The sequence below is a fragment of the Cyprinodon tularosa genome, unplaced genomic scaffold (genome assembly GCF_016077235.1).
Source record: "Cyprinodon tularosa strain WSP-4 unplaced genomic scaffold, ASM1607723v1 ctg181, whole genome shotgun sequence".
In the NCBI taxonomy this organism is placed as follows: domain Eukaryota; kingdom Metazoa; phylum Chordata; class Actinopteri; order Cyprinodontiformes; family Cyprinodontidae; genus Cyprinodon; species Cyprinodon tularosa.
Window position 1 is genome coordinate 786,946 of NW_024038614.1, and position 24,464 is coordinate 811,409.

Sequence of the window (24,464 nt, forward strand, 5' to 3'; positions counted from 1 at the left end):
AATCCTAAAAATATAAGACAAATGTATATAGTTAATGATAACCAAACTTAATGTTAGGGAAAATGTAAAATTATCTCATAATGCAATATTTATAATGTTTAATAAAGGGATTAAGGGGGAAATTAAAGATATGTAAAATAGTTCCAGGGTTAGTTGTGCACAAGAATTATTAAGTATACCTTTTTTTTTTAAATGTGGTTTTAAAAACAAAGCTGGTTCCACAGGATCTGATCTGCCTTTTCTTCTCAACAAGGAAGTTTTTGCCTGTGAACTTTTTTAGAAAAAAGATCTTAATTATAGGCAGTGACAATAATAGCTTTATATAAAACCTGGATTCTTTCTGCTCTCTGTGGGTTATCAACCTCTTGCCCCCTTTATAGAAATGTCTAGATGGGACTTTATTAAAACAGCAGAGCAGCATTGGGGGATAAAAGAGGCTGGGCTCAACTCTAATTGTTACTTGACCGGTTATTCTGCTTTATATGTTCCTTTTCAGATTAGTGTTTATTTGCATAAGGTCTGTAGTCCTAAACGCGGAGCCTCCTGAAGTGAACGATCAATGATTGATTCAAACTTATCAGGACATTTTTAATTAGTGGCTGCAAAGAGAAAAGGCGTTTTTGGATGAAGATAGGGTTTACTTTAAATAGAGTCGTTTATGTGCGTAAATTATATCTTATTTTCTGTGAATACAAAAAAAAAAAAGGGAAGTAGGAGGGGTCTGGCATGAGTGGAGTTAAATATTCAGTGTGAATAAGTGGAGCCGGACAGTGGGGGATGACTATAGAGGAGGGTGGACTGCTTCAGTCTGACTAAACGCGCACGGTCATGTTGCAGCGCAGGGTTTTCCACGCAGCTCTTAAACACCTTTTCACAGGGACCCAGGAGCCCCATAAAAGTCTGCAATGCGGGCTCCTCTGGGGACACAGGGTGGTCTGGCACAGGAGCAAATCAAGTAAGTGAAGAAGTTTCATTTTCTGACGAAGTTGAAGATTGAATGATGCGATAACTTTTGGTTGCTTTCCAATTTTTCGCCCCTTTTTCCATCATAAATGATCCAGTAATGTGTTTTTCTTTTTACATTTGAATGAAAGAAGCGGAGGTCTGAGCAGAGTTCAATCGAGTGTGAGACTTTAACCCCGAAGCGCAAAGTTTCCCCCAAAACCCAACAACAATATTTGACAACAAACGCGCCGGTTCGAGGGCGCGCGCTCATGACACGCGGCTTTTAAAAAATGCTCAAAGATGCGCGATTTATTGATATAAACAGGGGGACCCTGGCAGCGACCCGAACCATTCTGGATTCAAACTTGCAACCGATCAGCTAATACTGTACGTCATTCTTCACGTCCTGTGTGACGTGAGGCCCCACCAGTGGCTGCGGGTCTCGTGCGTATTTAATGGATTGCATGCAGTCCTTCATGTGCTCCTGGTGTTGTGGCCCATATCTGGTGTCTGTGGAGTAAAACCGAACTGGTTTAAAACATGTTCCAACATGTGTGAACACCCACGGAGAATAAACACAAGGTGTGTTTATTAAACACTAGTATTTATTAAAATAAAAGTATTTGCATCCTGGAAGAGATCTATTCTCTTTGGCTTTTGTTGTCAAAATAAAAGTTTTAGATCATATAATGTTAACCTGAACCTATGTGAATCTGAACATACAACAACTTCTGTTTTCAAGTGGCCTGACTAGTATTTTTGCATTTCTTTACAGTAGTTAAGCCTCACTCCTGTCTGCAGAAGGAAAATACCTCAGCATCTTAATCAGATATAAATCTAGACTGGGATTAGGCCTCTTCAAAACCTTAGCTTTGGGTTTTCTTTATTTCATCTGGTGGACTTGCTGATCATCATTGAATTGCTCTAAACCTTGCTGGACTCCAGCATATGGTCCCAAACTGGTGGCCGGACATTCTCCTCCATGAACTTCTGGCTGTTTTTGTGAGATAACTTCTCTGATAAGCTGTCCTGGTTTCAAATAATCAGATGCACTTTAAATAAGTTCACTTTTATCTCAGGCTCTTTTTTTTTCTTCCCCAAAAATATTGTGAATCATTCAGATTATTTTTGGTAAAATGAAATTGCCTTTTAGGTTTTAGTCCAAATTAGTCTTTGCCTTTGGATTTTGCATTGAGGTCACTTTAAAGAGCTCCATAATGAGGTAACTGAGGCTTATAGTGCTTAAGATGGTTTAGTTTTTGGGATCCCATCATATGCTCTGGGAAGATTGTTGAATTATCCAGCCACTTCTGGACTGGTTCATCGTTGCTCTAGGTTTTCTCCATGTGTTGATAATGAGTCACTGGTAATTGAAGGAAACCCTTGAAACCCCTTTTCTAGACAAATACACTACCTGTGACTTAGTTTTTTATCTGTTGCTTCTTGAGGACTTTCAACCTACTTCATGTTGTCAGACAGGTTCAGTTTAGTAATTTCTTAATTCTTCTGGTTAATAATTAATTTGACTGAGCTGTGGCTTGTAAAACTGAATTCCCAAAAATGTAAGTAATCGCATTCAATTCACAATTTAACATTTTCTCAGAGCGTTGGTCATTAAAATCAAAGAAATGTGGCACTTGCTCAGGGAACGAAATAAAGTTCAAAATCTAGCACATAGGATTTGAAGGGGGGCCCTTTTAAGTGTTTTCAGTATAGTTAAAAAAAATAAAGATTCACAAAGAAAGTGTGGAGATGCACGTGAGTTTCAAAGTTATAGCACCTCCTGCAGCATGGGCTGCAGAGTCAATGTGTTGCAGAGGAAAACATTCATTATTTTACCTAAATGAACAGCAATTTCACACTGTAGCGTAGACTATTTGTACTCTCCAGTAAAGCACTTATTAAGAACCTCTTTGACTTTCAATAACATGGAACTAGAAAATACCTAGCAAGGAATTTTAGTTGATACACTTTGCACTGGCGAAAGAAAAGAACCATAGAGTTTAGATAATCATTAGTCGTCGTCCCCGTGGATAACTATTACTTCCACCAACATTTATGCATTTGAGCTGTATATTAACTCCTGCATTCTCTCCTGTCACTGCAGGTCTCTCTGATGTGAAGGAGCGGACTCTCATTGCCATAAAGCCAGATGGAGTTCAGCGTCGTCTCGTCGGACAGATAATCCAGCGGTTCGAGCAGAGAGGGTTCAAGTTGGTCGGGCTGAAGATGCTTCAGGTACCTGAGCTGCTTTGACTCTGAGTGAAGAAAACAACCTTTGAGTTCTAACTGCAGCTGAATTTGCTCTGAAGGCATCACAGGACGTCCTGTCTGAGCACTACTGTGACCTGAGGACCAAGCCTTTCTATAGCAGTCTGCTGCGCTACATGTCCTCAGGACCTCTAGTTGTGATGGTGAGGGCTTCCCCCTTCTCTGCCTGGTTTTTGGTTGCTCTTAGTTTTTAAATTGTGTTTTCTTTATCTTGCACTTGCTTATCTGTTTGCTGCAATGCATGTGTGGCGCTTTATCTATGTTTAGGTGTGGGAAGGGCACAACGTCGTTCAGACATCACGAACCATGGTGGGAAGCACTAATCCAGCTGAGGCGCAGGCAGGAACCGTCAGAGGAGATTTCAGCATTCATGTCAGCAGGTATACTTTTGTCTTATCATTTAGTTCAGGTTTTGTGGCATTTTGCTAAATCATTCATGCCCCCTTGAATTAAAAAAAAAAAAAAAAGTTTGGGGACTATTTATTTAAGAAGTTAACTGTGTAAAATTGCAAGATTCAGGAACACTAAGAAGGCTTTGAACATTTTTATGAAGAAGAATTTGAAAAGTGTGCGGTGTGTGCATGGTCCCCTTTATTCTGATTGCCCTAAATTAAATCTAGCTGAAGTGTTTTATTTAATCTCCTAACAGAAGCTGTTTGATGAAGGCATTAAAGTGAATTAACAAATGGAGCTTTAAAACTCAAAACAACCCAAGTTCTGATCCTCTCACAGAGCGCTGCTCAATTCCTCATAGGAATATGAGCTGAAAGATGTCTGCGTAAACCAGGCATGACCAATGAAGCAGGCTGCTGTCCTGCAGGTCCCTGTTTTAGCAGAGTTGATTTTCATTGATGACTGATGATGAACAAGCTTTAGATAAAATGCAATTATCTGAATCAAGTGTGCTAAAGCAGGGAAACATCTAAAACCTGCAGGACAGCAGCCTCAGATGACCGACTATGGATGCATCTGACCTAAACTGACTGGTTTGACAAGAAGAACATCTGCTAGTGGAGCAGTCAAGGTACTTGTAGGAACTCTGGAGGAACTGTAAAGATTCACATGCAGTTCTGTTTAGACGTAACCAAAGCCAAACATTCCAGTTTAAATGATAACAAACATTGAATCCATAGTGAAACATGGTGGTGGTAGAGCGCCGCTTCTCAACATGTGTTATTTTAGCACACAGGGAAGCTGGAGGTAATCTGGTTGGAGGCCCATAGGAACATTAGAGGGACTAATTGCAGGAAAATTCTGTTGGATCTTAGACTAGGGAAGTGGTCGCCTAATGTTTAGGGTATAGAGCTTGGAATCCTGAGGTGCTGAGTTGGAGCCCCACTCCCACAGACTGTCACTCTGGGTGTCTGAGCAAGACCCTAAACCCCACCCTGCTCCCTGGATGACACAAAATGGCAGCCCACTGCTGTGAGATCAAAAAACTTCAATTATTATTATATTGACTCTAAACATCCCACATCACATATGGAACTGCAGTAGAATGCTTTATATGCTCGAATATTTACGTTTAATAATGGCCTAATCAGAGTCCAAGCCTTAATGAGTATCTTTGGTAAAACTTTTAAACAGATGTTGAATATTTCCACTCCCTGATGTGAAAGGCTTATAGAAAAAAAAAACTTAAAGCTTCAATTGCGACAGAAAGCGGTTTTAGAAAGTACTGACAATAACACGCTGCTCTTTGTAGGTTTCTAGCTGTAAATTCTGGGTTTAAATATATATCAGTTTCCATTCCTCTCTCTATTGTTCACAATAATTCTGTCAGAAATTTTAAGGGAACAAACTAGAAAAGGTTCAAATGGTATCAATACGTTTGCAATTAGTGTAATACAGTTCACGATCACACAACAATAATATGAAAAAGGCAACTTGTGTCATGGAGATCAAGTAACCAAAAGTGTTGCTCATTTAAAGGAATGTGATCCATGCCAGCGATTCTGTGGAGGGGGCTCAGAAGGAGATCCAGCTGTGGTTTCAATCAAAAGACCTTCTGGACTGGGACTGCTGGGACCAAACCAGCACCAGTGAGGTGTGAGGACAGCACCAATCAATAGGAAGTGAGAGTTCAATATACTGCCTCTTTCCCAGCTGCTCAGTGGTCCGTCACTTCTAACCGTGTGGCCAACAGCGATTGAAAAACATGAGCCATATTCATTGATCAATCTCAGTGATTTACCTCAAAAGTGCACTCTAATATGTTGCGTTCAGGATGCATTTTAATAGCAGTAATCAGCATGTTTCTGTCTAATGGTTGAACTACTTAAATGTTTACTATGAAAAGTGTTGATTAATGACCCTTTTTATTATTATTTTGAGAAAAAGATTGAAAAAAACTTTAAAAAACTACTTTTTAAAGTGAACGTTTTACATTTTTCAGGAACTGCATCCCTCTTCCAGTATTCCCTATACTGCTTTTTTATGTACCAGGTCACCAATATTGCAAAAAATACAGACTTTGAACCATTTTGCACTGAAAAGATTAAAACGAGAGCAGAAAAACATGACAAAAAATGAAATAAACCAACAGTATGTTTAAATAAACCTCCACAATGATCAGAATCTTTTCCTTTTATTAAAGTATGGCACAGGATGAAAGTTCAAGTTCCTACATCATACTGGTGTTGCACTGGCATCTGAGCATTGGCTTTTATTTTTAGACATGTGTGTCTTCTCATCTGGATGATGGATCATTGGAGGAAATATAACAAGGCTAATGTGGCTTCATTTTTCTTTTCATTCATCTCCATCGCTGCCTATAAAAGTTTTCTGGACATTTTCTCATATTCTGAATAAGAAATTAATAATAAGCATACATTTAAGACTAAGGGCAAAATAGAACAGCTGCAATAGTTGACATTTGCAGAATGCAACATTACATGGCGAATATTGGATATTTCCTCTTAATCTTTTGCATGATTAAACTTAATTCATCTAAAAATCTAAAAAGATTTCTAAATGGCTGATTTTAAAGGCAAACCAGGACAAACTTTTGAAATAGGGACAGCGCAATCTGAAAGGTCAGTTCTTGCGTATGAAGTAAATCTGACCTCTGGTTATTTGTAAAACTCTGGTGAAGCAACATTATGTTCAGATGATGTTTATTTACCTTCTGCTGTAACTGATGGCATGTGTTGTCATTTGGAATCAGACTCGTTTAAGATCCGTTCAGTGCTGATTAAGATGACTTGGAGGTTCATGTTGAACTTGGTATCAATGATCAGTTGGAGGGTTTACCACTCTTAAATAAACATTACCAATGTGTTTATTTGCCTCTGTTGGTGTGTAATGATGACAGTATTCTGATTATGTATATTTCTGCGTTGTAAACAATAGTTACAACAGCATACAATTACTTCACTGCCGTGAATACAATAGAAAATGTTTTGTTTTTTTTAATGTGATATGTTTGTACATTTAGACCAAATCAACATGTGGCTGTACAAAGTGACTTAATAAAAATGAATGTGAAATAAATATGAGAAACAGACATGATCTTTGACAAACACAGACGATTAATCAGTTAATGTGTTTACAGACAGATTTAATCATTTTTTCTCTCATTTATTTGCATTTTTTTTTTTGCATTGTTAGTGTACACATATTGGTTAATAGCAATTAAACTGACATTTAACGATAACAAAATAAAAATAATAAAAGCATTTATTTTTATAAAATGTCGCTGAGAATATTATCCTGTGTCTTTACTACATCAATGTTACCTTCATACACAAGCTTATATTTTTGCTATATTTAGAAAAAGAAAATGAAAACAATTGGGACAAAGTTAGCAGTGTGTTTTGAAAAGCAGTAAAGCAAAATGTTTGTGTGTCAGTGCAGGTACACCACGTTATAATTAATACATTTATGTAACCTTCATGTTTTAGAGTAACTGATATATTTATATATCCTTCATGTACAGTTGTTTGGCCCCATATCTTTAAAAGTCAGCATTGATTCCTGCAATATTTATTGGGCACTAATCCAGGTCAGTCGTCGGATTTCATTTCTCCTTCACTGTCTCTAGTAAAGAAACTTTGCGCACGTCCTGTAAGAAGAAGGAAATAAAGGAGTTAAATATAGCGCAATCATAATATTATAATGTACTATATTATACTTATATTTTGTTTAATCCACCCGTCGTGCTTTGAGGAATTATTTGTCCACTTGTCTTTTTGTGTCACATTAAGGTGACAGTGGCTCAGAAGGTAACGGTTCAAGGCGGCTGGTTGCCGGTTCAAGTCGCAGCTATAGATGCTCAGTCACTGTTTCCTTGGGCAAGAAGCTACTCCTGCCTTGCCTGCTGTTTGTGGTCAAATGAACCAGTGGCACCGAAGTACTGCAGCCTTGCTTCTATTAGTGTGGCCACAGATGGTGAGGCTTACTGCCATCACGTGTGCAAATGATTGATGTAGTTTGAGGAAGTGCAACACAGGAGCAGGTCATTTACTAAATGTTTCAGATCACTGTATTTTAACATCTCAAAAGCATGACCTGAGTAAACTTAAACCTTTATATTCAGGATTTTGTTTATCAAGGCAGAAAGAATATGCAAAATTACCTGACCTTTAATTAAAACTAGTGTTGCACCAATACCAGTATCGTTCAGGGCCCCGATAATTCACTAAAATGGTGGTATCAGTAAACCATTTTGAGAGCCAAAAGTTTATTCAACTATTGTCACTCATTCTAGGTAGGTGATAAAAAGTTCTACTGGATTCACTCTGTATTAGTCTTTTTCCTGCTTCACAAAGGTAGGCAGCAGCTTGACAAAGCCTTGATGGCAATTAATTAACATCCAAGTAGTACAGTATGCAGTTCTTCATATACACACACACATCAATTTCAAACATATGGTATCGGTATCGGCCGATACTGCACAACGAGGTATCGGGGCCAAAAAATGGCATCGGCGCAACACTAATAAAAACTGTTTTATTTGTCACCCTGTTCCAAAAAACGGTAGACCTCTAGAATCAACAAAGCACTGACATACAACCTGTCTGACACCATGAAGTGGGCAAAAGATTTTAAAAAGAATGCTTAAGAATTTGAAAAATGTTTAGGTAAAAATAGAATCATAATTGACATAAATGATTGTGGAATGGGATGTTCTGAGTCGTGTGGGCTCAAGCAAGCCATGAACATGCAGAAATCCTGGAACATTGGTGAATCTGACCAGGTTGCTGTCGACCCATCAGCAAGGTAAAAATAAATCAGTGAAACATTTAAAGCGCTGTTAGCCTCAGTTTAGGATCAGCGACACTGACTGAACAATACAAAATAAAAAGTGAGAAGATACATCCTTGGAGAGGTCCAAGGAAAAAGCACTGCTCACTTATAAGCACACAATTACCTTTCACCTACTGATACTTGCCAAAAAATGCCAAATTAATCTTGATGATCCAAAAGATAGTTTGGATCAAATTATATGTTTTGATTCACAAGCTAAACTTTTGGAAGGAATGTGTCTCTTTATGTTATCTGCTAAGTTAAAATAGTTAAAACATTTTACTGACAAACATGATGACGGCAGCTTGATGCTCTGGAGCTACTTGGAAAATCCTAATGGAGAAAGCCTGATTACCATTTTGCAGCCTCAGGACAAAGACAGCTTAGCTTGTACATGTTGTCTCAATATTTAAAAAATATAGAATAATAAAAAATATACACTGCAATGGACTGGCGACCTGTCCAGGATGTACCCCACCACTCGCCCGTAGACAGTTGCAGATAGGCACCAGCACCCCTCGCGACCCCACTTGGGATTAAGCATGCCAGAAAATGGATGGATGGAATAAAAATATATAGAAGTGCAGTGATTTAAAGCGCACCAGCAAGTCTAATTCTGAACGACTTGAACTAATTACTTCCGATTTTACAGTAGCCTGGTCTAACACTGAAAGAGTTACTCTCTAGCTTTGCTACTGGTAAATTGTGTTCCAATCAGAGTCTTTAAAGCTACAGATGTGCATTTAAGTGTGCATGTTATGAACAATTTTTTCATTTAAACAAATTAGGCAGCTACCACTTGGTAATAGGTCAAAGAGCCTCCCTGTCACCATCTTTTGACCTTATTGAACGATTTACGTATGTATTAATGTTATTCTAAATATGAATATAATTATAGTATTAACTGTAGGTTATTAGATATTAAGAACTCAAAATGAGTCAGAATTGATTTCTACTCATGTCGAATGTAGGTCAGTTTAGAAACATTTTGGCAAAGTGATGCAAGTCTGTTCATCAGTCAAGGCCGAGCAAACAAACAGTCACTTTAACCCGGCTTTAATACAGGGGAACAGCATACAAACCTCGAGAAGAGCCTTCTGTCCGAGTATCTGAATGTAAACATGCTCTCCTTCAGAGGGGCACACTTGGCAGAGCTCCTCATTTTGTAAGGAGAAAAGCTGGGCTCCATTTAAAACTCCCAGACTCTGGACTGTCCTAATAGAAGAATAACAGAAAGAAAGTTTAGCGCTTTGAAACTTGGTCACAAATTAAAATAAAAAAAACAAACATTAATGAGAAAGCAGTCAGTGGAGGATCTAAAGCTCATTCAAAAGTAATTGTTGTTAGGATCCACCTTTCCAGAGACCTCTGTATACATTTAGCAGAAGAAAAAACAAACAAAAAACAAGCAAATTTATTATTTCTTTGTTTACACAGTACTTTAAAAAGTATTTTTTTTTACTTTTGGAAAAACATTTCAATAGTGCCACATTTGTAAAGAAACTGTATTTCTGGAGCAGTGAGGGGAATAGTTAAGTATGTTTTTAGAGTTTACCATCTCTGTTAAAGTGCTTTTGATATTTGTTTGGAATCATTATTAATTGCATGATATAATTTAGTAATCAATACATATTTGAAATCAAATATATTTAATCCCCTAATCAAACGATGCTCTGTGTAATACACAAGAGAACTGTGCAGAACCACAGCACCTCTTCCTCATGATGGGATTGTATCCCATATTTCTGTCACCTTTTGTACCAATCAGCCAATTTGTTTGTTTTTGCCCAAACTGATCCTTAAAGCACCCAATGGGGCTAAGGTCATGACTGCAGACAGGCCAATTAATCATTTCAACCCCTACGTCCATAAGGAGGTTTCTGGTAAAAACTTCCTCTCTTCATGATAGTAGCAGGTTTGAAATTGTTAATAATATATATATTTTTGGTTATAGTTGCAAAATCGCTTCTTACAAACAACCTTTCTTGAACATTATATTTCTTCAAACCAGTTCACACTCTATATTTGTGTTTTTATGGATGATAAAAGCAGAGCTACAGTCTGTATCGTCTATACATTTTTATAGTGTCTATAACACTCACTCCTGACTGAAGCCCTTCGCTGTGAGCCAGGCCTTCACATCAGCGCTTGGGGATTTGTAGTTCAGAGGGACAGAGGTGGGAGCAGCGGAGGGAACCTCCGTCTGTTCAATTGAGTTCCTTTTCTTCGCCAGTCGCTGCAGAAGCTCATCGTTCATGAACATGACTGTAATAGAGCACAAAAACATCAAACGGTACAGATTTGGAAAGGAACTAGATTAAATGGAAAGCAAAACCATTCAGTTTGATTTAGGCAGAAAGAAACCTTAATCACCAGGGTTATTATAACTGAAACTAACTAATGGGAAAAAAAACATTTTAGTCAACAGAAAAAGTCTTATAAACTGGGTTTAAACTGTAAAGGATTGAAATTGTATTTTTTGTTTATCAAAACCTACTAAAATATACTAAAATGTTTCATGTTTATCGTTTTCTAAGCCTTTCAAATTGATGTAAAATTGTGTTTTTCCACAAGATTTATTTAAAGTAAGGTGAAATTATATATTTTTCAGTTTTTAAATTACTTATATACAAAATATAAAAAATTCTCTTATCTTTTTATAACCTTTTGCCTAAAAATTAACCGAAGTATGAAAATAAGCTGCAACTAGTTCTAGAACTAATGAAAAGTAAACTAAAAATAAGTATTATTAAAATAATAGTAATAGTAACTAATACACACTAATAAAACTCATTCTAAAAATTTATTGAAACTAACTGAATTAGAAAATAAATGTTTTTACAAGCAAATAAAACTACCCTACAATGAAAAGTTCTAAACACATATAACCTCACTAAACACAAAGCAAGTGAAGAAACAAACCAACTTTAGATTGGATTACAATAAATAATTTAGTCTTACTTATTTTTCTAAATCCAACAAATGTAGTAAAAACAGCCGTTCAACGTGGTAAATAAGGATTTTGCAGCTGCTTGATAAGCTCCTGATAATTATATACATTCACATCAATGTTTAGCTTCAACAAACAGGAGAGAAATGAATAAGCAGATGTTTATTTGTTCGTCAGTGCTTTAAATATACTGCACTGCATTGACTGGTGTGTTACCTCGTTCACCATCTTCCCTTGACATCCTGCTAGATGCCAGGAAGACGCTCTGAGAATGCTCTGTTGGGCTGGTCGGGCTTAACCCCTCTGTGCTCGATGGGCCATACGAGAAACACTTGGTCCGAGGGGTGAGAGGCACTTTCTGATGGGGAAAAAAGCAGTTATTAAAAACTGAGGATGTATATTATTTTAAAAACAAAGCAGTGTCCATACCTTTGACTCTGTTCGAAGCACCGGATGCTGTCTTTCTTTGTTACTTACTGCAGACAAAGGCTCAAGAATATTAGATGGAACAAATCCTATCTCTTCGTATGTATTCCGACACTTCCACCAACGATTTGATGAATCAAGAACCTAAAGAATGTTTAATTAGTGAAATTCTGCTTTGACATGTTGGTAACTTGTCTTTGAGACCAGTTGTTGGTTTGCACAGTACCTCTAGTGTTTCTCCATGCAGCACTGAGAGTTCATTGCTGTTTCTAGCCACAAAGTCATAACTGCAGAAATACATCCTTTCCTCATTTGGTGGAAGACCGTTTTCATTTCTGAAATGACATTCAGAAGTTATGAAACAACTAAAATGAAAATATTCATTAAGACTGGTAAAGTTTAAATTTTGTGTCTTCCCACTGTTAAAGGAAAATTCCGGTTTTTAACACTTTTAGCCCCTTTTCTGTAGTGTCCAGGATGAAATCGAATGATCGACACCAAAATTTTGACGATTGGTCCTGTCTCGGCTATTTGGCTCATGTAGAATCCCCCCCCTGGCTGCTTCAGAATGGCTTGCATAGTGCATGTCAGACAATGTCCTTAAAACAACCTTAAACGTTCTTTTTTTAAAATATGCTACTTACCGGGTCGTCAGCGCTGTTCAATGACGTTCCAAAAAAAGTTTCGTGAAGAAAAACCGTTCCTGTCTTGTTTTATTTAGCATTTTGTAAATCCCAGAACTATTTTTTCCGATACATCACAACCGCTTATAAACTTCCGCTTCCCGTTCGAATCTGAAGCGTTGCACACTCCAGACCACTAGTTGGCGACAATGTCTCTATATACTCCTCCCCAGTATATTCAAAACGGTATCCTCTACCGTCAAACTCAAAGTCCAATATGTCCTCCTCAAGAATCCACCTTTCGTATTCCATTTTCAGAGTTTTTTAAAGTGTTTAACAGAGACGTTAGCACCTCGACGTCGGAGTACACAGAGTGAAGCAGAAACACTTGGGCCTTGCGAAAAGACTACAACTAAGCGTAAACAGGCCCCGTTTCCGGTGGCGGAGGGATATTGACTATTCCAACAGAACTCAATGGGATTTACAAAATGCTAAATAAAACACTACAGGAACGTTTTTTCTTTACGAAACTTGTTTTTGAACGTCTTTGAACAGCGTTGACGACTCGGTGAGTAGCATATTTTAAAAAAAGAACGTTTAAGGTTGTTTTAAGGACATTATCTGACATGCACTATGCAAGCCATTCTGAAGCAGCCAGGGGGGGATTCTGCATGAGCCAAATAGCCGAGACAGGACCAATCATCAAAATTTTGGTGTCGATCATTCGATTTCATCCTGGACACTTCAGAAAGGGGCTAAAAGTGTTAAAAACCGGAATTTTCCTTTAAACTCTAGAGAAGGATAATCCAGGTCAAAGAGTAAAAACCCTGCCTAGTTTTCTGTCATCCTGCTCACTGTACCAAGTGATTAGCCCCCATTCTGTGCTGTGAAGATGGAAATGCAATAGTCTTAGTTGGAACTAATCTGAATTCAGGCTTTTTACTTTCTGGACCTGGATTATCCATCTCTGCCCACAGCATACCTGCCACTAGGGTTGTCAAAAGTATCGATACTCAAAAAAGTATCGATACTGAAATGTTGTATCCGGATACAATACTCATTTTCAAAAGTATCGAGTACCAGTCGCACCTAAACAGTCATTCATCTAAAGTGCAGAATAGAGGAAAATGCACTTTCTGAACACTGTGATTGAATAATTCTGTGCACTTTTCAGTTTCAGACTTTTTTTGTAACAGTTGCAGCTGCTGAGAATAATTTTTGTTTCTTAACCGGTTTGGCTAGTGTCATTGTTATGTGTGCAAAGCATAGCCAAGTAAGGAAAACTTAATTTTAATTTTTTACGTTTTTTATCAAGCTTGCTAAATACTGTGCACAGCAAACAACCTCAAAATGTTGTTCTTATTGTTTATTGTATTTATTTATTTATTGTATTTTAATTATTAATCAAAATATTTCTGTTGAAATGTTATCCTTGTGGTATCGAAAATGGTATCGAGTATCGAATATTTTCCTTAGTATCGGTATCGAGTTGAAAAGTTTAGTATCGTGACAACCCTACCTGCCACACTCAAAGAAAGCTGAGTAATAGCATTCTATGCAGGATATTCCCCTAAAGGGTCCATAGAGAATGCATTTCCTACAGTGTAATATGAACCGCAAACACCTGAAAGGCTTAGTCATCAAGGAATTAAGGAAAGACTAGCAAAGAGGAAATCCTGCCTACCTATTAACATTTATATGTGGTTAGCCGGGCTAATTCAATGGCCATTCAGCCTTAGCCATAAGGTGGATCCCATCAAGCAGCTTACATAGAAATATTATCCACATAAATAAAAACTGAATGATGATCAGGTTCCTGGCTAACAGAGATCAGATTGAGTTTCTGGTGGAACAGTGCTACTGCTTCAGATAAGCACACACACTTCCAAATTGCGCATACACTGTTTACTTTGAGACGTGAGAAAATTGTATGCTCTTAAGTCTGCACAGAGTATTTATTTCATTTTTCGATAAATGGCCAAATATTTAGGCAGGCAGATGACAAAGAGTAAAAGAAAGGGGAAGATTAAGTAAAAATATATAACTCATAAAAGCCAACATCTCTGATGCTGAGCATTATTTACAGAAAAGTCTCACCTGAGCAGCCCCCTGTGCTGCTATAATTCTGAGGTGGCGAAAAACACACCATTGAAAGGCTTCACAGAGTCTAACTGAAGATGGGAAAAGAAATGTGGTTGTAAACCACAATTAAGTTTAAACAATTTCCCCACAGAGAAGAAAGATCCATATGGACATAGAAGATGGACTTAAATTGTAAGTTTCTTTCACTTATTTATCTTTTATATTCAATAAACTATCCCAAATAAACCATCATGAAACTCATCTATTAAAGAAAATGAAACATTTACACCAGGGGTCTTCAACGTTTTCGAGGCCAAGGACCCCCAAACTGATGGCGAGATGGAGCGGGGACCCCCTTAAATATATATATTGTATGAAATAGTGTTATATCAAACTGGTCTTATAGTCACTCTATTACATATAGAGTCATGTAACGAAAGTAATTTCTCCCTGGGATTATTAAATATTTCTGAATCTGATTCCTGGTTGATGGGACAGGTGTTGTGAATGAAACGGTGCCCAGGTTTGAAAGAGCTCCTGTGTGTCCCTGAATGTGTACATTGATGACTGAAAGACATCTTCTGCTTTCATTTATCTGTTTACTACAGTGTGTTGAATTCATGTTAATGTGTATTTAAAGACATTTTAATTAGTGCAAAAAATTGCAGGAGGGAATATAAAAAAAAGTAATCAACCAAGACTTTCGCGACCCCCATGTAGTACCTCCGCAGACCCCCTAGGGGTCGCGCAACCCCCTGTTGAAGACCTCTGATTTACACTATTAATTTAAATAACAAAAAATGATAAAGGTTAGAATAAATACAAATTTACTAAATGCTAATTTAGTAAAATAAAATACTGATTTTGATATATATACATACCGTATATATAGAATCAGTGTCATGAGTTCCATTTTTATCTTTTTTTTTTTTTTTTTTTTTTTTACAGTGTCCTGTCTGGCAATGTGGCAATAAGAATAATTGTCTTGATGCCAAAAAGAACCCAACAGATTTTACTTTCACAAGTGTAGCAGTATGGCAATTGCCATATTGCTCCACTTGTTTCATGCATAGAAATTGCTTTATTATAATTATGCAGGGAGTTTTTTTTTTAAAAACTCCCATTTTTATCATTTATATTTATTATCACTTTTGTCAAGTTAAATTTATTTTACTGATATTTGTCTGTCTTTAATGGAAGGGTACATGAAATTTCAAACACAACTGTATATGACTGCCTTATCGTCTGTGATGATTGTCAAAACTCAGCTTGTGAGAAGCTCTTGAAGAAGGGCTAGAGATTGAGCAATGCTCAGCTCTTTTCATAATATTAATTTCCACATTAAATCACAAGGGCTTGAAACTGTTTTTATGTACATCGCTTCAATCATAAACTTTCCAGCAGTTGAAATGTTCCTAATCGTAGTTCTCTTCACAGCTTTCAGCTATCTTTGAATGTTGTTTGGTATCCAAATAAGTATGCAGCATAAAGCCGGGCATATACTGTGCGATTTTTTTGCCCTTTTCGGGCCGACTTTCCAGTCGTGCAAGAATTTCTCAATCGGCACGACTTTCAGCCTGATCGTGTGTGCAACAATTGAAAAAATTGCACAGTGTATTAAGAAGGTTGGACCTGAGAGTGATGGGGCAGAAACCTTCCATATCTACAAAGGAAAAAAAGATGCATTGTTAAAATGCATCCCAAGGCAATTTAGAGACTTAAGGCTGTAACACTTTGTAAGAATGCCAGTAAAATGTGCAAATAAAGTGAGGTTTTTGAGTTAGTTCCTATTCAGTCACATCTAAAAAATTAGGAAGTCCAGGAGATCCTGACAGTTCTTGTTCTTAATTCAAAAGTATGTTTTGAAAATAACAACTCTTAAGGACATCCTTGTAAAAGAGATTCCAAACCTCAATGTATTTCCTTTTCTGGTAAATTAAAGGTTATCTAAAATAAATAAAAGTAAGCATACTTTTTCATTAAGCTCACCTTTCTGCATTTAAAATGGTCTAATATAATATTAGAGAAATTAAATATCATGCTTTCATTAGTTTTGAGCATAACTAACAGAAATAAAGGCTTGATTGTTGGCCTAGTGGTTAGAGCACTGTGCTTATGCTCTGAGAAGGTTGAGAGTACCCAGTTTGATCCCCACTGCCTGAGCACGACCCTTAACCCCGGATTGCTCGCCGGGCGGCAAACAATGGCAGCCCACTGCTCCCGTAGGGAAATGCAGAGGTAAATTTCTCCAATGTGAGATCAAAAAAGTTAAATTATTAATCATTAATAATTAAACATCTGTCTCTATTTCATCTAATCAAGGACTTTTTTTTTTTGTTATATTCTAATTATTCAGTGGATCCATGGAATGGCTAGACATAATTGTCATCACCTCACGTGTTTTAATACAACCTTTTTCCCAGTGACTAAATACATACACGTTCTCTGTCTCTTCTCCATGGTTCTTGACTGAAGGTTGGACATATGCTTGCTGCCTCTGCCTCTGCCTGCTTTCATTGAGAGCATCCTCTTTGTGCTGTAACTGGACAGGATCTTCTATCAGATTTTGGGCTGGATCTAAAGCCTGAGGCTGCCACCCATCCGGGAACACAGGAATATATGGAGGAGCAGAAATACTCAGCTGTGAACTGAGGATGAGAGAAGCGGGTTGTTAGGACGGTGATGCTGCAGAGATTGGTAAACAGAGAAACGCTCAGACCTATGTGAGGTCCAGTTGGGGCCCAGTGATGTCCACAGCTCTTTTTCATCGTCGGTTAGGTGCTCTTGGAGTAGAGAAACAGCACCTCTAGTCATAGCTGGACTCTCCACAGTTGCAGCTAATGTTGGCCCTCCAGTGGTGTTCACCATCTATCAAACAGAAGATTGATACGACTTCAGTTACAGAAAAGAGAAACTAGAGGGGGAAACACTCACACACAGTAAACCCTACCAGTCTGAGAGGAACAAAGATGTGGTGAAGCAGATCTGGTGCATCTGGCTGTGAGATAGATGACTTCAGGCGATCCTAAATCAAACAGGAAACTATTTATACACTAAACAGCTATTTTATCGAACTTCCCAGAAACTGTTTTGTGGATGCATTTATATTACCAGTAAACAGAAGGAATACTTCATTTTTTGAAAGATGTCCACAAATTCCTGTTCTGACGGAGGGATCGCTTTTTTGGTCAACAGGTCATCTGAAAAATGAGAGAGTGCAATCGTAACTGAAACCATGGAAGCAGAACAAAGCATCCTTTTAAAATCCCACGATGCTTTAAAAGCAATAAAAGCAATTTAGGGTTCACTGCATTCGTAAATATGGGAAGATGTTTAAATATCCTCTATACAAAGAGATTGTGAGGAAAAAAGTAGACTTTAAAACTAAAATGAAAATACCACAAGCTGCAAACATGTTTTTTAACCACCAATGTAGAAAAAGTGTATATTTGACAGTCAATAACATATTTTTTAACATTAAATAATAGGAAAAAATATCATTAAAAACTGCTAATAAGTTAATGGTTGAAATATTGTATAAATTTAGAAAATCAAACAACTTAGACAAATTTATTGTTATTTTGTATACACAGAGTGTATAGAAAATGAAATTGCGTTTTGCACAGCTCTCGTAACATTTCCATTTCTTAAAGTGCAGCAATGATCAAAATGTAAATGATTTTCTGGCTGTGGTTCCGCTCCGCTGATCTGATGGCATGTTTCAAGTTGGCACGCACTGTTCACAGAGCCTCTCTATCACAAGATTTTAAAATCATGTATATTTTTTGTCCACATTTTTTTTTTTATATTAATTCATCAAAAAAGTTTAATAAAAAACTCTGAGGCATTCTGCACGAAAACTACAGTATAAATCATCTGTTGTAGACATCAGATCTCCATAAGAACTTTATTATAAGGGCTGCATTCCCTGTTTTACCAGGTGTGGCATTTCTCTGATTCAAGCTGTTCCGTCATGAAAAAAGAATGAAGGGAAACCTCACCATGACTTTAAACTTTTTTTTAAATTCCTAAGCCCTATATCATTGCATTAATTACTGTAACAAGCGTTCTACACGTTAAGCTCTGAAAATAGGTCAATTAAACCAGAAACAATGGATAATGATTTAGGGAGTGAATGTAGGTGTGTTACAGAGCATAAAAAAATCATCAGGTGAGTGATTAATGGGATAATGTGAGCAGAATTACAGGTTGACCATCCCAAGTCATTAAACTGCCCTCTAAGATTGCTTTGGTCTGCCTTCAAGACAAAAGGAGCAGCGTCACAACAAATGCAAGAATTTTCTGAATAACCTGAGAGCGTTTTTCAGCAATCTCCCTGTTGGCTCATTTTAGTATCTAAAACTGTGCTTACTGATCTACAGCCTCAACAAATCAAGTCCTGAAGTAATAACCAAAAGCCATGTTGAGTCAATACTGTAGATGTTTCCCAAAAACATGGTTTCAGTTAAGCTTTTCCTGCTTTGCTGCCAACAAAGTTAATAGTTCCTGCTTACCTCCTTGTTTTGCATTTTTGGAGTTTTTCTTGCCATTCTTTTTGGTCCTTTGGTTGAGAACGCTCTGGGCTTCTGCAGTCTGTTGCAAGCGAGTCATGAACTTCTCCATGTCCTCGAAGCAGTGATTCAAGATTTCCTTAGAAATATTAGACAGGTAACAGATAAAGCAATTATAAAAATAAGTAATTATTACTAATAATTTGTAAAATAATAGGCTAAATATATCAGTAGTTGGGGACTCTAGCCCATAAAATAGTTCGCCTTCAGCTTTGAAGACACTGCTACCTAACTTTCTAATCCACAGGAAGTGGTAGAATGAGACATTTTGGAGCCCCAGACAAACTTTTGTGAAGGGCCCCTCCTCGAAGTTAGCCTCAAATTCCATTATGCCCTATTTATATTTAGAGCTACCACAAATATTGCACTGGAAACCAGATTTTGCTGTAGCCAAATAGCCAAATTAGCATATTTGTCTAGAGGGAGCTGTCAATCAACAGGTGTGCACCCAGATGTGCGTAATACAAAATTTGGTACAGTAAAGCAGTAAGGGTGGTGGGCAACCAGTGGGGCCCCTTGTTAATGGAGTCCTTCACTATTAGGGGGCTGCAGGTAGCTACTTACCTTGCCCATAGTATATCAGCACCTACTCATAAACAGAAATGTTTTAGTATAGGCTAACTCAGATCCATCTTTGCTTCTGTATTACTTTGTTTCCCATTTTTGATAAAAAATCTATGGTTTGTAATCTCATTCTTGCCTTCCAGAAATGGTTAACTGACAACGCAACAGAAACAGAGTTTTAGCAGGACTCACAACTTCTCTCTCTGCAGTCATCAGTTTTAAATGGTTTGACTTCCCGTTGGCTCCATTCTCTGAGGGAACTAAAAAAACAGTGACATTTATGCAACAACTGATAGGCTTTGATAGATAGACTTCCCCCAAAGTGTGGAATATACTAGATACTGCAAATCAACCCATGCAGAGAAAGAAAAAAACTGTATAAATTGTCAATCTGAGCATAAATACCTTTGTCAGCTTCTGTGACAATGGGCAGCCCACCTGGAGGAGGCTGCTCTCTAAGTGAAGTCAGAGGTCTGAGAGCTGAAGGCTTTCTTGGGATCACTTGAGGAGGTGACGTAGCCATTTCTAAAAAGGGATAAAAGTAGAGTCAAAAACAGACGAAAAGAACTGACTAGCAACAGTAGCTGGCTTCTCTTGTAAAGCTGAGTGAAAAACCTTAATTTAAATAAATCCTTTATTGCAGCAACAATATACCAATGACAGTTGACAATAAACTGAACGTTTCATAGTATTTCTCTTTAGTAAAATAATAATCAGTGTAAATAAATATAAATTGGTGAAAGGACTCAAAAATGTACACAGTAGTTAGGAATTCATAAGTAAGACGTAGTTACCCCAAGATACCAGCGGTGTGAAAAGTACACACATCTGTTACGTACGGTAAGTAGAAGTATAGATACTGCAGTTTAAAAACACTCTGGTAAAAGTTGAAGTATCAACTTTACTCAAGTAAAAGTAAAAAAGTATGTGCTCCAAAAACTACTTAAAGTATAAAAGTATAAAGTAACCTTTAAAAAAAACAACCAGATGCCACCATATGAAGTGAAAGCTCAGTTTTTCGACTATTTCGAAAAATTCTTTGGTATAAGGCCAAATTGGTCTCTTATTGGTCTCCATCTCAATCGATACTCTCTCACTTGTGTTCGACCTTTCAGACATTTCGACATCTTTTTCTGAATCCAACAATGTAGCATGGCATAGACAATTCAGATTTTCAGTTTAAATAACACCTGCTTGCCTCTGATGATTTCCTTTAGCTAACCAATGAGTGTTTGCGTTATATGACTCATCCAATTACACTAGTTTTCACTAGATGTGGATGGTGCCAATGATCTGCACTGGATGGCGCATATGATGTTAAATAAATATTTATTAACATTAAACCGAAGCCAAGAGTAACGAGTAACGTTTGCTTTAAAAATGTAAGGAATAGAAAGTACAGATACTTGTGTGAAAATGTATTCGAAGTCAGAAGTAGGAAGAAAAATAAGTAATGGAGTAAAATTTAGATACCTAATAAGTGTACTTAAGTACAGCAACAAAGTACTTAACACCTCTGCAACATATCAAGAAATGGTGGCATCTTAGGGAACTTTAATCTCTATAATTGGTCTCTGTATATCATTCTGTGCACTCTACATGCCAAGCAATTTTCTGTCTCACCCTCCAAAACATAACCACACGAAGTCCCTGTTCTTCCAGGATTATGAGTAAGAAGAAAAGAGAAAAAAATGCATGTGCAGTTAGTAGGCGTGTTGATAGTGATCTACTAAGACTGCATGCACAGTTGATGACAGGTAGAAAACTGGCTCAGACCCCCCTATTTCAAAAATAACTGAATGCTATTGGCTGCCCTGTGACAGAATGGCGACCTGTCCAGGGTTTACTCCACCTCTCACCCATAGACTTCTGAAGATAGACACCAGCACCCCTTGCAACCCCATCAGGCATAAGCATGACAGAAAATGGATGGATGGATAGATGAATGAATGGTGGCACATTGGTGGCATAGTATTTGGGGATGCTGACCTAAGTGTAAAACATGGTTGAATTAAGTATGACACTCATAGGTTTAGATAACTAATAAATGCACCACTATGCACCCAGATAAAAGGAGGGGTTCTTTTAAGAAATTCAGTTAGAGATACAATGCCATTAAAAACAGATGATGTTTTAATTTAAAATCCTTTGTGCTTCCCTTTAGATGTCAACAAGATTGCTGATTAAATTCCCAAACTGACGAAGGTCCTTGAAGTTTCCTGGAAATACTTATTTTTGAAGACTTTTCTCCTTGACAAGCAGACTTTGATCTAGGTAAAGATAATCATTTAAAAAAAAAACAAAAAAAAGGCCAAACCACTGCTGCTGTGATAAATAGGCTTCAGCACAGGATTGGACATTTAATGTAAAAATGTAAAATAGGCCGAACAGAAAAGAAATAAATTTTTCTTTTTCTAAAAAAATTCTATTCATATAATAAAATAGTTTTATTTGAGCAGATAAAACACATATTTTTCAGAAAATGTGTAACCCTTAAATCTGTTTCTGCACAATTAGCTGATAGTTTATTTATTACAGACAGCAGAATCAAGCATACATCCGCTTTCAAAGTAATATTTGATTCCTTTTTTTTTTACTTTTTAACAAATTCTTTGGTGTCTAAAATGTTAAACTATAAAAAAATTCAGTAAAACAATAAAAATGTGTGGTTGACCACCTTATTTTATATGACTGATAAAAAAGAAGCTCTGTTGAAAAGGTTTTCTCCTAGTAATCATGGTTGACATTTATTAAAAAAAAAAATCAGGTCAGGAAAAACCACCACGACCAGGAGGTATGCAGATGACACAACTATCATCGAAACTTCACCCACTGAATGAAAAAAAGACTTGTGGTATAACGCTGTCACTTTGCCTCTCTCCATCTTTCCTTCCCACTTTTGCTGAACTTTTATTGGAATATTATGATTCAGGAAATACACACAAAAAAGAAATTGTATGAAAAAAAAAGCATTTTAAATTCAAAAGCTGTTTTGCAAGACAGACCAGACGGACAGTCATTCGACAGATGCATCCTCATATTCAATTCTCAATAGCTTTGTATTCTTCTGTATCTTCGTCTCAAAAAAAACAATACGGATGATGTTAAGATTCAGGACTGTACCTTCTGCTGAGACGTACGTCTTCAAGTCCAAGCCACTGTCACCAATCCTCCAGCTTACCTGTATGCGTACGGAGTTTTGGCTGTTTACAGAAGTATGTCCTACCCTCTTTAGACGTGTTAGAACAAGAAAAACAAGTTTGGTTTCCTTCTGTCATTCTGTGTGGCTTTAGCCGTCCTCTGATTCACGCGCACATGGAGAGCATTCTTCCTCCCTCTCTGCCTTTCTCTGTTTAATTGTCAGTGTCTTCCTGCTATTGTCAGGTATTTCTGTCACCTGCCTGCCTGTGGCTTGTGCCATAAGGTCAACCAAAAGAGCAACAAATGCCATTCCAAGAATATTTTCAGTCTTCTTAAAACTCTGGCAATACTCAGTTTCATTCGAAACTATTACAGCAAAAGCCAAATTAAATTAGTCATTGAAACTTCAGAATAGGACTGAAATATTCTTTATTTGTACCTTTTTGCTAAATGCTGTAAAATAGAACATTAATTCAATTAAACAATTCAGTTGATTCAATTAAATATGAAAATCGCTTATTTTTACAGTTTATTTGGTGGAAATAGTGAAACTATTTTAATACTTTCTCTGGGCTTCAGGTATGGCATTGCATGTAGTGACCATGTGGAATTTGTTTCTCTGAAATAAAAAACAGATCTGCAATATCCGCATTAGGCCGGAAGAGCCTTTATTGAGCTTCAGGATAAAGCTGAAGGTTTCTGATAAGATTACAGCAACATAATCAATACAGTCCAAACAGAGCTGAGTCCTTGGGTTTTACTAAACATCAGACTTTGTTCGACAACGAGGTGAACTGGCTCTTTTATTTAAGTGAGGAGTGACACCAACTGGTTATTTCTGTGCAACAAGCTCGGCTCCTCTAACTTCCTCCTTGGTTTGTTGATTTAACAGACAGAAAACAGAGTAAAAATAATCTGGTTTTAAACAAGACCATCTTTTTTTTGCAGATGTTTTTTTAATTACTATAGACTTAAGTTTCAATAATGACATTTTTGATGTTAATCAATGCCTGTTTTCAGACTATTTTCAAGAGAGGCAAAGCCAATTAGGAATTATCCAAATAATAAAATTATTTAACAGTTAATCCATAAAAAATCTCTTTTCTCGTACTTTTTAAATCAAAATATGGCAGAGAATAAGACCTTTAGCCCTCACGTTTTTAATATCGAGTCTCTGTCAAATTACAGCAATTTTGTATTTAAAGAAGAAATCGAAAGGCGCTGGGATTGGAAAGCATCAACCTTTTAATACATAGCCTCATAGCAGGCACTTCTTTCTATAAAACACAGGTAGAGATTGCTGAGGCATGTAGGCAGAGTGGAGAAGATTTGATCTGAGATTGTAAAGATCAAAATAGTGGCACATGATGGACCCTTATGCTGTACTCTAGATATTGAGAAACAACTTTAATAGCCTCCCTAGTAGCAGTTACTCCAAGGTTTTGAAAAGTAGACTGAATCTTAACCCCCAGATTTAGGGGGAGACCAGATTATTGCTCTTGTGGAACTTGCTAGCGGGTCAGTGCAGTTTAGTCCGGTCTACATGTGTTTATCGGATCTGAAGAAGGCTTTCAGCTGTGTTTCCTGAATTTGGTTGCAAGGATGCTGCTAACCTTATTTAAGCGATGCAGGACATATGTCCCT

At 37.1% G+C, this 24,464-nt stretch overlaps 2 protein-coding genes across 2 annotated transcripts; one reads left to right on the forward strand and one right to left on the reverse strand.

The window, feature by feature from the left end:
- Nucleotides 1–752: 752 nt before the first annotated feature.
- On the forward strand, nt 753–5,793 carry nme4 (NME/NM23 nucleoside diphosphate kinase 4). The gene is made up of 5 exons (XM_038282277.1): nt 753–955; nt 3,053–3,183; nt 3,258–3,359; nt 3,484–3,596; nt 5,149–5,793. Exons 1-5 carry the CDS (start codon nt 829–831, stop codon nt 5,267–5,269), a joined length of 594 nt encoding a protein of 197 aa, XP_038138205.1. The 5' UTR covers nt 753–828; the 3' UTR covers nt 5,270–5,793.
- Nucleotides 5,794–6,758: 965 nt separating this feature from the next.
- eps8l1a (eps8 like 1a) lies at nt 6,759–22,957 on the reverse strand. The gene is made up of 14 exons (XM_038282276.1): nt 22,803–22,957; nt 20,085–20,204; nt 19,872–19,939; nt 19,059–19,194; nt 17,656–17,744; nt 17,495–17,569; nt 17,264–17,412; nt 16,983–17,192; nt 12,066–12,174; nt 11,843–11,983; nt 11,630–11,771; nt 10,566–10,728; nt 9,546–9,678; nt 6,759–7,279 (listed from the first exon to the last, which is right to left on the reverse strand). Exons 2-14 carry the CDS (start codon nt 20,200–20,202, stop codon nt 7,235–7,237), a joined length of 1,578 nt encoding a protein of 525 aa, XP_038138204.1. The 5' UTR covers nt 20,203–20,204; nt 22,803–22,957; the 3' UTR covers nt 6,759–7,234.
- Between the last annotated feature and the right edge of the window lie 1,507 nt (nt 22,958–24,464).